This window comes from Geospiza fortis, unplaced genomic scaffold (genome assembly GCF_000277835.1).
Source record: "Geospiza fortis unplaced genomic scaffold, GeoFor_1.0 scaffold85, whole genome shotgun sequence".
Lineage (NCBI taxonomy): Eukaryota > Metazoa > Chordata > Aves > Passeriformes > Thraupidae > Geospiza > Geospiza fortis.
The window spans coordinates 835,765-846,617 of record NW_005054358.1 but is presented as its reverse complement, the minus strand read 5'-3'; the positions used below and the strand labels follow the sequence as shown (position 1 = coordinate 846,617).

Genomic DNA, 10,853 nt, shown 5'->3' with positions numbered 1-10,853 from the left:
TAAATTAATAAATTAATAAATTAATAATAAATTCATAAATTATGATACCTGCTCTGCTGCTGGAGGAGTTGGAAAATGGAGTTTAGACATGCTGCAATTGGAGAGCTTCTTCAGTTCCAGCACCTTGCCCTGGTGGTTAAGTGAGGTCTGTCTCTCTCCCCAGTCAGGGGATGAATTTCCCTCTGGTTCCTGCTCTCAGTGGAACCATTCCAGGCCCTCACAGGGCTTGTTCACTGAAAGGGTTTTCTGCTTTGTTACTGTCTCATCGGCAACCCATGCTCAGCAGGAGCCCTGTTAGGGCTGGGAAGATGCAGGTGGGGACAAAAGTGGCTTTTGTTGACAAGGTCAGGGTCAGTACTCCTTCACTGGCACCCACAGGTGATGAGTGGAGAGGCTGCTTGGTGCAGCACAGAGATGTTTGTCCTGGGAGTGCGGAGCACAGGCCTCACAGGGCAGGAGAATGCTCAGCAGGGCAGGAGATCCCTCAGCGGGGCAGCACAGGCCTCAGCAGGGCAGGAGATCCCTCAGCAGGACAGGAGATCCCTCAGCAGGGCAGGAGAACGCTCCACAGGGCAGGAGAATGCTCAGCAGGGCAGGAGATCCCTCAGCGGGGCAGCACAGGCCTCAGCAGGGCAGGAGATCCCTCAGCAGGACAGGAGATCCCTCAGCAGGTCAGGAGATCCCTCAGCAGGGCAGGAGAACGCTCCACAGGGCAGGAGAATGCTCAGCAGGGCAGGAGATCCCTCAGCGGGGCAGCACAGGCCTCAGCAGGGCAGGAGATCCCTCAGCAGGACAGGAGATCCCTCAGCAGGGCAGGAGAACGCTCCACAGGGCAGGAGAATGCTCAGCAGGGCAGGAGATCCCTCAGCGGGGCAGCACATCCCTCAGCAGGGCAGGAGAGCCCTCAGCAGGGCAGGAGAACGCTCCACAGGGCAGGAGAGCCCTCGGCAGGGCAGGAGATCTCTCAGCAGGGCAGGACAGCCCTCAGCAGGGCAGCCTGGAATGTGCAAGAGCAGGCCAGGGAGGTGGAGGGATGGCCTGATGGAGCCCCCACAGGGCAGCAGATCCCCACAGGATCAGATTCCAGCTGGGAGCAGGACAGAGCAGCCCCACAGCCCCACAGTGGCCCTGCCCATCCCTTCCTCCGCGCACTGCAGGGAAAGGCACAGAGTGCACTTTAGTCTGAGCTCTGCCCCAAAATCCCTCCCTGCACTTGTCTGAGCTGTCTCAGAGCTATCTCAGCTCCCTCCCACCTCCACAGCTCTCATGTGGGGCAGTGGGCAGGATCCCTCCATGGAAACACTGGCCAACACTTATTTCTCATGCCCAGCTGGTAAATTTTACCAAATTTTCAGGAGCTCTGAAGATTGGGATCTCTGTCAAGCTCTGAAATTCCCCAGGCAGCTCAGCTGGGAGTGCATTGCTAGCAGGGGAGCTGACCCCACTGCCACAGGTAATGAAGCAAAGGCACATTGCTCCCTTCAGCCTGCAGGGAAAATCCCTCCCCCAGCCCTGGGCTGAGCCCCTGGGCAGGCAGGAGTGCAGAAGGTCACAGACCCTTCACTCATGGCGCTCTGCAAGGCCCTGATGGGACACAGAGGCCCTGCCTGCTGGCCCCAGTGGGTAAAATCCCCATGCCAAGGCACCCGCAGTGCTCTCCCCCAGCTCAGAGCCAGGCTGTGCACAGGATTTCAGCACCTTCCCTGCAGGGGGGATGCACTCCTGTGCTTCCTGTAGGTGCAGGCTCACAGCTGTGCATGCACACACAGTCTGTGCTTTCACACACACACACACACACACACACACATGATCATCTGCTCAAAAAGCTCCTCTTTGTATGGGCTTGCATCGGATATTTGCAGCTCTCAAGTCCTGACCCCACACAGAATCATCACAGAATCCCAGATTGGTTTGGGCTGGAAGGGACCTTAAATCTCATCCAGTGCCACCCCTGCCATGGCAGGGACTCCTCCCACTGTCCCAGGCTGCTCCCAGCCCTGCCCAGCCTGGCCTTGGGCACTGCCAGGGATCCAGGGGCAGCCCCAGCTGCTCTGGGCACCCTGTGCCAGGGCCTGCCCACCTTCCCAGGAAATATCTCCAGCCTCCCAACCCTGCTCCCTCTGGTGATTTTTGGCTCCAGCCCCTGGGCTCCTGCTGAGCTTGGGCACTGGATTTCACCCCAGCCTGTGTTTGCTGCCCTTTTGCAAGGCTAGAATGAAGTGGGGGAGCACAGGGCTGAGCTCTGAGCTGTGGGTGGGCTACAGGGAGGTTTGGGGCTGCTGTGAGCCATTGCCATGGTCCCACTCCAGCCCTGGCTGGCACCAGGCACACTCAGAGCAGAGCAAGGGGTGAGGATCCTACAAAGCACCCCACAAGGCCAGTGTGGGTTCATAGTGAGGAGCAGCTTTTGCTGTGTGCCTGATCTGAGGGCAGGGAGGGAGGGATGACAGCCCTGAGTTCAAGGGCTGGAACAGCACCAAGGGCACAGCTGGTGCAGCTGAGTGAGCCCATCAGCTGGGCTGGCTGTCTCACAGGGGCTCTGCTAAAAAACACAGGTCTTTTTTTACAGTTATTTGCCAAAAAAATGGGCTAATTAGGGTGCATAAATCACTGCCCCCATCCTCTGCAGTGCAGCCCGTGTGCCCGTGCCCAGCTGAGCTCTGTGCTGAGTTTCAGGGAGTGTGACAGGGACCTGGGGGATGTCACTGTGTGTGCTGAGGTGGGAGTATCACATCACACCAAGCTGGATCCTCACCTGCCTCTGCACAGCACAACCTGCCCGTGTGAACCCCTGGGGGACTCTGGTCATTTTTCTGCCAATCTTTGGCCCTTGCAGAGATGCTCAGGAGTCCCAGGTCCTTCAAAAGCTGTGTCAGACCATGAGTGCTCATCCTGAGATCTCAGCTCAGCACTTGACATGAATTTTTCTTCATTATCCCTTTTGAAAACCACAGTTCAGGGATCCAGAAGCTGAGATACCACCAGAGTCTGTCCATGACCCTTTTGACACCACCTCAGAAAGCAAATTTGTCTGGACTGTTAAAGCCTGCTGCCCCCCAACAACCTTGCAGGTTTTTTTTCCTCTGAACCCAGTGATATGTATTTACAATACTCAAGAATGCCATGATTGGTTAAACACCATTTTTGCAAGCTGATTGGGAAGCTAGAAAGTAATTTGATGCAATATACGGAAAATTCAAAGATTTTTTTCATTTGAAAAAGGGATTGGAAGAATTTTTATAGATGTTTAACTTGTGTTTCTCTGATTTCTTTTTTTAATATTGGCTTTTCTGTTATTTTTTCATCTCTTTTCTCTCTTCTGATTTTTTTCCCGTTTCCAGTTTCACTTTCCCTGGATTTCCTTAAAGCAATTAAAATGCTCTGGGGTTGAAAATTAAAAATGCTTAGACCCAGGTGGTGTGCCACTGGCCCAGGCTGTGCAGCTGGACCTGGAAATTCCTGGGCATCTCTGCTGACTGCAAAGAGCTCTTGCACACTGTATTAGTGAGGACACCATGGTTGTCTTTCCATTGTTTGTCCCTATGGGGCTTTTTCCCAATCCCATGGGTTTGTGGGGTGAGCTGCTCTTCCTGTAACTCCAGTGTTTGTATCTCCTACTCTGAAGGTCATGTTGGGGCTCTCCTGGATTTTTTCTCCTCTGGTTAAACATCCACCCTTCTCCTCAGGGTCTCAGGTTCAGGAAATGTTCCCAGTGCTGTGGTGGCTCTGCTGCTCCCCTGTTCCCCAGTGCTGGGCTCGGGCAGGAGCAGGGATCTGCTGAGCCTGTGCAGGGAGCCCTGAGCACAGCAGGGAGTTTGCATCCTTTTCTACACATTTCATGGTCTGGTCTGACATTATCACTGCGTGGAGTGTGAGGAAGAGGATTTATCTGGTGTGTCTGTTCCTCCTGTGTGTGTCCATGGGGGACATGATGCCTTTTCCTTCCCAATGTGTATTACTTTGGCCCATTCAGGACATTTCTGATCCATTCTGGGTCAGGTCTCTGGATGAGCAGGTCTGGACAAGCCCTGTTTGGTTCAGACAAGCATCTCAGCCTTAGAGAAAGAAATATTATGGTGCTTTATTTTTGCCCTCTGCAGTTCTGGCTCCTGCCTCCCTCCAGCATGTAGCTGGGCTGTCAAGCAGGGTCCATGCTGAGCATGAGCATTTTCACTTCCTAATATTTGACTCCAGGGCTTTTTGGACAAGCTGCATTTGTTTGAAAGCTCTCTGTCAGCTCCAGCTTTTGGTCTGATTGCTCCCCTAAGAGCAGTGTACTTAATTAGGCTGGAATTGCTATTGCACAATCACCCAACCATAACGATGTCTTTAACCCAAGCAGAGAGTTTTGCTGGGGCACGGGTCCAGAGCTGCCTCCTCTGCCTGCTGCTGCAGAGCAGGCTGACCTAGAAAGAGCCAGGGAGCATGTTATAAAACTGCCTTTCTGAACTTCTGCCATGGCACATGACGAGCACACAGCTGCCTGTACCTGCCTCTTGCCTTCTGAAGGGAATTCTTCTGCTTTTTGATGTCCATTGTCCGGTAATCATTTAAAAGGTCAAGAGGCAAGGCTATATTTGCACTGAACACTGCTGGGCTTTTCTTCTCTGTGCATTTATGGAGCACAAAGCAGAAACCCCTCTTTGCCATGCTCTGGTTTAACCACAGAAAGGTGCAAAGTCACATCCAGGGTTTGCTTCCCTGCCAGAAGGAAGGATGCAGGTCCCAGAGGTTAGCTCAAGGTGTGCATCCCAGAATGGGTCCCTGTCCCTGTCCCTGTCCCTGTCCCTGTCCTTGTCCCTGTCCCTGTCCCTGTCCCTGTCCCTGTCCCTGTCCCTGTCCCTGCAAACGTGGCTGGCAGCCCCACAGTTTGTGTTGAGCTCTTGTTCTCCCTTGCAGAGCATCCACCTGTCCTTTTTGCGCACGGTCCCACCCTACTCTCACCAGGCCAACGTCTGGTTTGAGATGATGAGAGTCTTCAACTGGAACCACGTCATCCTGATAGTCAGCGACGACCACGAGGGTCGTGCTGCACAGAAGAAGCTGGAGACCCTCCTGGAGGAGAAAGAGTCCAAGGTCAGTTCCTGAACATTGTCTTGTAGCTTTGTTTAAGCAACAACAACGAAACTAGAAGTCTTGGGCTGTTGTATGTATGTAGATTTCTGTATGTAAAACACCTTTTCTTTCCATTGTAACATGGCTAACATGCTTAAAGCATCAACAGTGTCTGACTAGTACCTGACAGAACTTTGTACTTTATTCATTTCACTTGCTTTGCCATGGTCAAAATCTCCTACATGTAAATCGACTACAAAATGAAGGGAAGGATAACCTGGAGCTCTGCAAATGCCTTGCCCGAGTTCCCCACCCAAGGAGAGGACCAGTCTCTCAGGGTAGGGAAGCACCTGCCCCACTGCAGCCACCCAGGGCCAGGCAGAGCCAGCAGTGCCCAACCCACCCCGCAGAGCAGCTTCTGAATTGGCCATGGGGGCTGAGCTCGGTGCCTGGCAGGGGCACGGGGCTCTGAGCCCCTGGGCAGCGCTGTGGGCCCGTTCCCATCTCATCGCAGCACACCCAAACGCTGCTTTCCTGACACCCCATGCATGGCAGGGCCGGCTCTGGGACCTCATCCTGCTCTCAGGGCCAGGGGAGCAGGGAGGGAGGCAGGCAGGGGGACAGAGCACAGACCTGCAGCCTGCAGGGCAAGGACTGAACAAGTGCTCAAGGCCAGCACAGAAGAAGAGCACAGGAAGCTGTGGCTGCAATCTGGAAGGCAAGGAAGCATCTCCTGTCCTGCGGGAGGGAGTCCCAGCACATCCTCTCTCCTGGGGTAGGGTGAGGTCCCCTTCAAATGGGCAGAGCCTGAGTTCATCCAGTCTCCAGCAGCATCAGGACAGGCACCCATTTGGGGATGTTCCCTCCCAGGCAGGGACCCCAACTTGCTCTTTGCAGCCCCACCTGCAGCTGCTAGATCTTTGGCAGTCTCTCAGCTGTTGAGATATGGCCATGGATGCTTCTTGTGGTTGGAGTTGGTGGCTGAGCTGAGAGATGGGACACTGAGACTGCTCTTCATCACCCTGGAGGAAGAACTGCTGCAGGGGTGCAGGCTGGCACAAGCCACACTGACCAACAGACTCCTGATTATGCAGTGATTTTCAAGAAATTTCATCCTTGCTGCATCCCAGGCTGTCTCAAGGCACTCATGTTCCACCAGCCACACAGGGATCCTCCTGCCTCCAAGGGCAGCTTCCCACTGGGTGACAGCAGGACAGTATTCTTCTCCAAAGCCTCTTCCCAGCACAAAACCCTTCATACAGGGAGAGCCATTATCAGTCTCTCTCCCTCCTCTTGCATCTTTTGAATTCCACTTTCTGTTTTCCTCTAGTTCCTCTGCATCCCATTCTGCTGTTCCCTCTCATGCCTCCACTCCCACCTGCCCCATGTGGTGCTCCAGGCATGGGGTGCATTTCTTCTTCAGCCTGCCCACCCTGCAGGAAAGCCTTTGAGAGCTTGGAAGATGGGGAGGGAGGGTCTGTCCTCAGACCTTCCCCATTTTGCACTGCAGCTGCCACATCTTGGTGTCCTCTGGCAGCCCCTGGGCTGCTCGAGCCACTCTCCAGCCTGGGGCACCTGCTCTGTCCCAGCAGGTCACCTTGCCTTCTCTTTGGGGTGTGCCACTGCATCTTGTTGCTTTTTCCTTTGACAAAGGTCAGGCAGACTGGTCTGACTGGTCTTGCAGGTGGCAGACACCCCGTTGGGGCTTTCCTGTCTTCCTCCACCTCTTCTCTCCAGTCTCTCTTCTGATCACGGCTGTGCTGACTCTTTCCATGCCATGAAGTTGTACCATGGGCCCTCCCCAGCCTTTCCAAGGGCAGCCTGGGCCCTGGGGAGGGAGCAGGCAGGAGACCTGATCTCAACCTCTTCAAGGCTTAGATCACAGCCCCTGAGGACATGGAGGACCTGCTCAGGGTCAGAGACTCACCTGCCATCTGGGCCCTTGGTTTGGGGCATGGCTTTGCCCCCAGGGTCTGTGCCAGCCCCGTGTGCCACCTGGCACCACTGTGTGGGTCTGCAGCTCCAGCAGCACCCTGAGCCCAGCACCCAGGCTGTGCTGGCATGGCCTGGCCTTGTCCTGGGGCTGTCTGCAGCAACCCTCAGCCTGGAGCTGCTCCACCAGCACAGCTCTGCTCGTTCATGGGGCTCGGAAGGGAGTGCTGGACACTGGAACCAGAGCCTGGTGTCAAAGGTGGCAGCTCCTTGCTGTGCTGCCTGCCTTTCTCTGGGACAGTGGCCTGCATGAAAGTGGCAAATTGTTGAGTGATTGCAGGAGCATGTGGTGGAAAGGGAACTTCTGATTTGTCAGTCCCTGTGTGAAACATGAAGATCAGAGAAGGGCTGCAGGACCACATGGAAAAATGGGAAAAAGAGGATTACTAGTGTAGTTCTGGAAACAGGGCTAGTGACAGGGAGAGGTGACAAGGGGCCAGCCTTGCCAGCCTTGTTGTACTGAAGACTCTGCTGACCAGCCTGGGCCAAGGTGCCAGCACATCCCAGGAATTTCTGGTTGGTGGCTGCAGCATGGATGACCAAGTTTTTGGCTACATTGACAGTGCCTGGGGAGAAGTGACCAGCATTGCCTGATTGGAGAACATTCCTGCTGTCCTGCTGCATCTCTGGCCTCCTTGTAGCAGTCATTACTCCAGGGCTCACTGCAGGCCCAGCAGAAGCCACTGCAGAAATCCTCACTGTGGGACTCATCAGAAATGAAGGCAGACCTGGGCTCCAAGCAGATTTTGCCTCTTCACATACTTTTCCTTGCCAGGACCCAATTTCTTTAAGCAATCAGAAACCTGTCAGGCTGCGTCCAAGGGGAAGAAAGGAAAGGTCATACAGCTGCATGGAAAGAAGACCTGGCAAGATGTCTTGCCAAAGACTGGCCTGAATGCTCAGGAAAAGGCAAGCTAATGAGTTTGGAAAGCAAGATGAAGAACAATCTGTCTGTCTGAGGAGCAGCCTGGGAGCATGGACCCCCAGTCCTGGCAGGGATCCATTCCCATCAGGCTCTGTAGAAGTGGAGATGGGAGTAGAGCTGTGTCCCACACCCCATGTTCGCAGATCAGGGATGCTCAGCGGGGGTGGGGTCAAGGACAAGATGTCCCACTCTGTCCCACCAAAAGCTGCCAAGCCCTCTCCCGAAGGCCCCATCAGGTTGCTGTGCCTGGCCTGCCCCAGGGGCTGCTCCCAGGAGGTGCTGGGGCTCTGTGCAGGCTGCTGCAGGGTCAGGGCTCTGAGCAGAGGCTCTGGGCCCTCAGCCCAATGCCTGCTGAGAGGAAACCTCCAGCAGTGGCTGCCCTGCCCTGGGCTCCCCTGGGGCCAGGTAGCACCAGCAGCTGAGGCACAGAGCAGGGGAGGAGCAGGATCTCTGCTCCAGCCCCATCTCTCCGGGGTCAGTGCAGGCTCTGAGCCCCCCTGGCATGCTCCAGGCAGCAGCATGGAGACCACCAAGCAGTGAGCCACCCTAGCCACGCTTAGGGCCAGCCCTGGTCTCAGGTAGCTGCACCTCCCAGGGCCACCCGTGTGCTGCAGAGCCATGAGGTGCCCTGGGCCCTCCCCAGGGACCAGGTAAAAGCTGCAATGCCATCCCATGTTCACCATCGCTTCATATTGCCACGCTTTGAGCCCACATGGCACCTAGAGAACTTTCTCTTTTGGATGTCAACAGAGCTCAGGAAGCTGCTCCCTCCTTTCAGGGGGTGAGAGGTTCAGCTGAGAAACCTCACTTTGTGTGAACTCTCTGAGGGTGGACAGGACTGTAATGCTGCTAGTGATGCTAGTAATGCTGATACTCTGAACTGTAACAGTTTGCCTTTATCCAGCACTTTCCGTACACAACATTTTGTCCTTTACTTCCACAGTAATTCCATGGAAACCCCACCACTTAGGCCCTTAGATTCTTTCTGAGCTTAAGATAAAACTTCCTTGCTGAAGAATCCCCCAGTCCCTCAAGGGAAAATGCAACTGCATCGCACCAGCTGTGCCACTCAGGCTCTGCTCTCAGATTGCTCCGTGATGCTCCCGTGAGAGCTGAGGCACAATCTCTCCTGATAGTGGTTTTTGCGAGCTCCAGCGTTATAGAGACCCTTTAGCAAACAGTGGAGGAGGAGGTGGATGTTGGATTGCTTTACTACACGTCATTTTCAACTGTTTATAATATTCTTCTGTGTCTACATATTTTCTCTGTGCACATTATTCATCAGAGTAAAAAAAGGAACTATGAAAACCTCGACCAACTTTCCTATGACAACAAGCGAGGACCCAAGGTATATATGCATGGAAATGCACGCCGCCCACCAACCTAACTAGCAAATGAAAAATAGCCACAGCCAACAGAAAAGTTAAAAAAAAAAAAAAGAAAAAAAAAGAGAGAAAGAGAAAAAAAGAAAAGAAAAGAAAGAAAAAAAAATCCATGACTATGTTTCTTGGTAGCACGTTTTTATGTTGAGATAGTTTGGTTTGGACTTGAGAATGGAAACTTAGCCAGCTGACCCTGGAAGGATTTCTTTTTGAAACATGCATGTGAACCAGTAATTAACTTGCAAGTTCTTTTTTTTTTTTTGAAAAGTTGAACCAACCCCCTTTCCTCCCCAAAGGAAACAGTTCCTTGGTGTAAGTTGCTCACTTTGATTCCCAAAGGTTAACCCTGTGCAATATGTTTTTTTCATTTCCCATGTTTTTGAAAAACAACACTCGTTTGAGTTTTCAATTGCATTTCAAAGCCTTTTTCTCTTTCCTGTACAATGCACGCCTCTTTTTGGGTTTTGATTGACTTCAGTTTGCATGCACAGTGCAAAAAAAAAAAACAAAAAAAAAAAAACAACCAAAAAGCCAAAACCTTAAAAAAGGAAGGAAGGAAGGAAGGAAAGAAAGAAAAGAAAGAAAGGAAAGAAAAAGAAAAAAATAACTATAACCAATCTTATTTAGCGGACTTTTGTGCAGTTTAATGAATTCTCTTGACCCTTTTCTAGATAGCATGGCTCTCACCACCAGTCTGGGGGCTCACTCACTAACCAGCTTTGCTCACACTCATCACAGGCTGAGAAAGTGCTTCAGTTTGACCCTGGGACCAAAAATGTGACCGCGCTGCTGCTGGAGGCGAAGGAGCTGGAGGCCAGGGTCATCATCCTCTCTGCCAGGTGAGGCTGTGCTGCCCCTCCCTGCTCGCATTTCCTCTCTCCCAGCGCTGCCCAGGGCTCGAGTCAGTGGATTTGGGGTTTGACCGCCTTGCGAGGAGCCTGAGAGAGCCCGCACAGACAGCCCCTGTCCGGGCAGCTGGGGGTGCCGCTGGCCGGGCACGGGCAGTCCCAGCGTGGCTGGCTGTGTGCAGGAGCAGCCCTGGGCACTGATGGCGTGTCCTGGTCCGGCTGGAAGGAGGGCAGCCCGATGGCCCCCAGCCTGCAGCACCATGGGCAGATGTGCAGGCGCTCAGCAGCGCCGGGAGCTGTGGGATCAGGCGAAGCTGAGAGCAAGGGTCCCACTGCACCGAGGGTTTAACCATTGCCCAGCAGTCACAGTCCCACGGGCTGGCACCGCCGCAGCCCTGGCTCAGCGGGAGCCCCATGGCCGTTCCCCTCTCGTTGCAGCGAGGATGACGCGGCCACGGTGTACAGATCAGCAGCCATGCTCAACATGACGGGCTCGGGCTACGTGTGGCTGGTGGGGGAGCGGGAGATCTCGGGCAATGCCCTGCGCTACGCCCCGGACGGTAGGCACCTCCCGGGCCCCGAATATCACAGACCCACCGCGGGGCTGGGAGCCCGAGGGAGCGGGGATCGGCGGCGCTGCCCTGCGGCCCC

The 10,853-nt window shown here is 54.1% G+C and overlaps 1 protein-coding gene across 1 annotated transcript in view; it reads left to right on the top strand.

Moving 5' to 3' along the window:
• The window catches only part of GRIN1 (glutamate ionotropic receptor NMDA type subunit 1), a 34,526-nt gene that overhangs the window by 2,926 nt on the left and 20,747 nt on the right, over nucleotides 1–10,853 (top strand). The window contains exons 2-5 of the mRNA XM_031059227.1: nucleotides 4,900–5,076; nucleotides 9,258–9,320; nucleotides 10,093–10,193; nucleotides 10,641–10,762. Of these exons, the coding sequence (XP_030915087.1) occupies nucleotides 4,900–5,076; nucleotides 9,258–9,320; nucleotides 10,093–10,193; nucleotides 10,641–10,762 (463 nt within the window). The remainder of the gene's footprint in view (nucleotides 1–4,899; nucleotides 5,077–9,257; nucleotides 9,321–10,092; nucleotides 10,194–10,640; nucleotides 10,763–10,853) is intronic.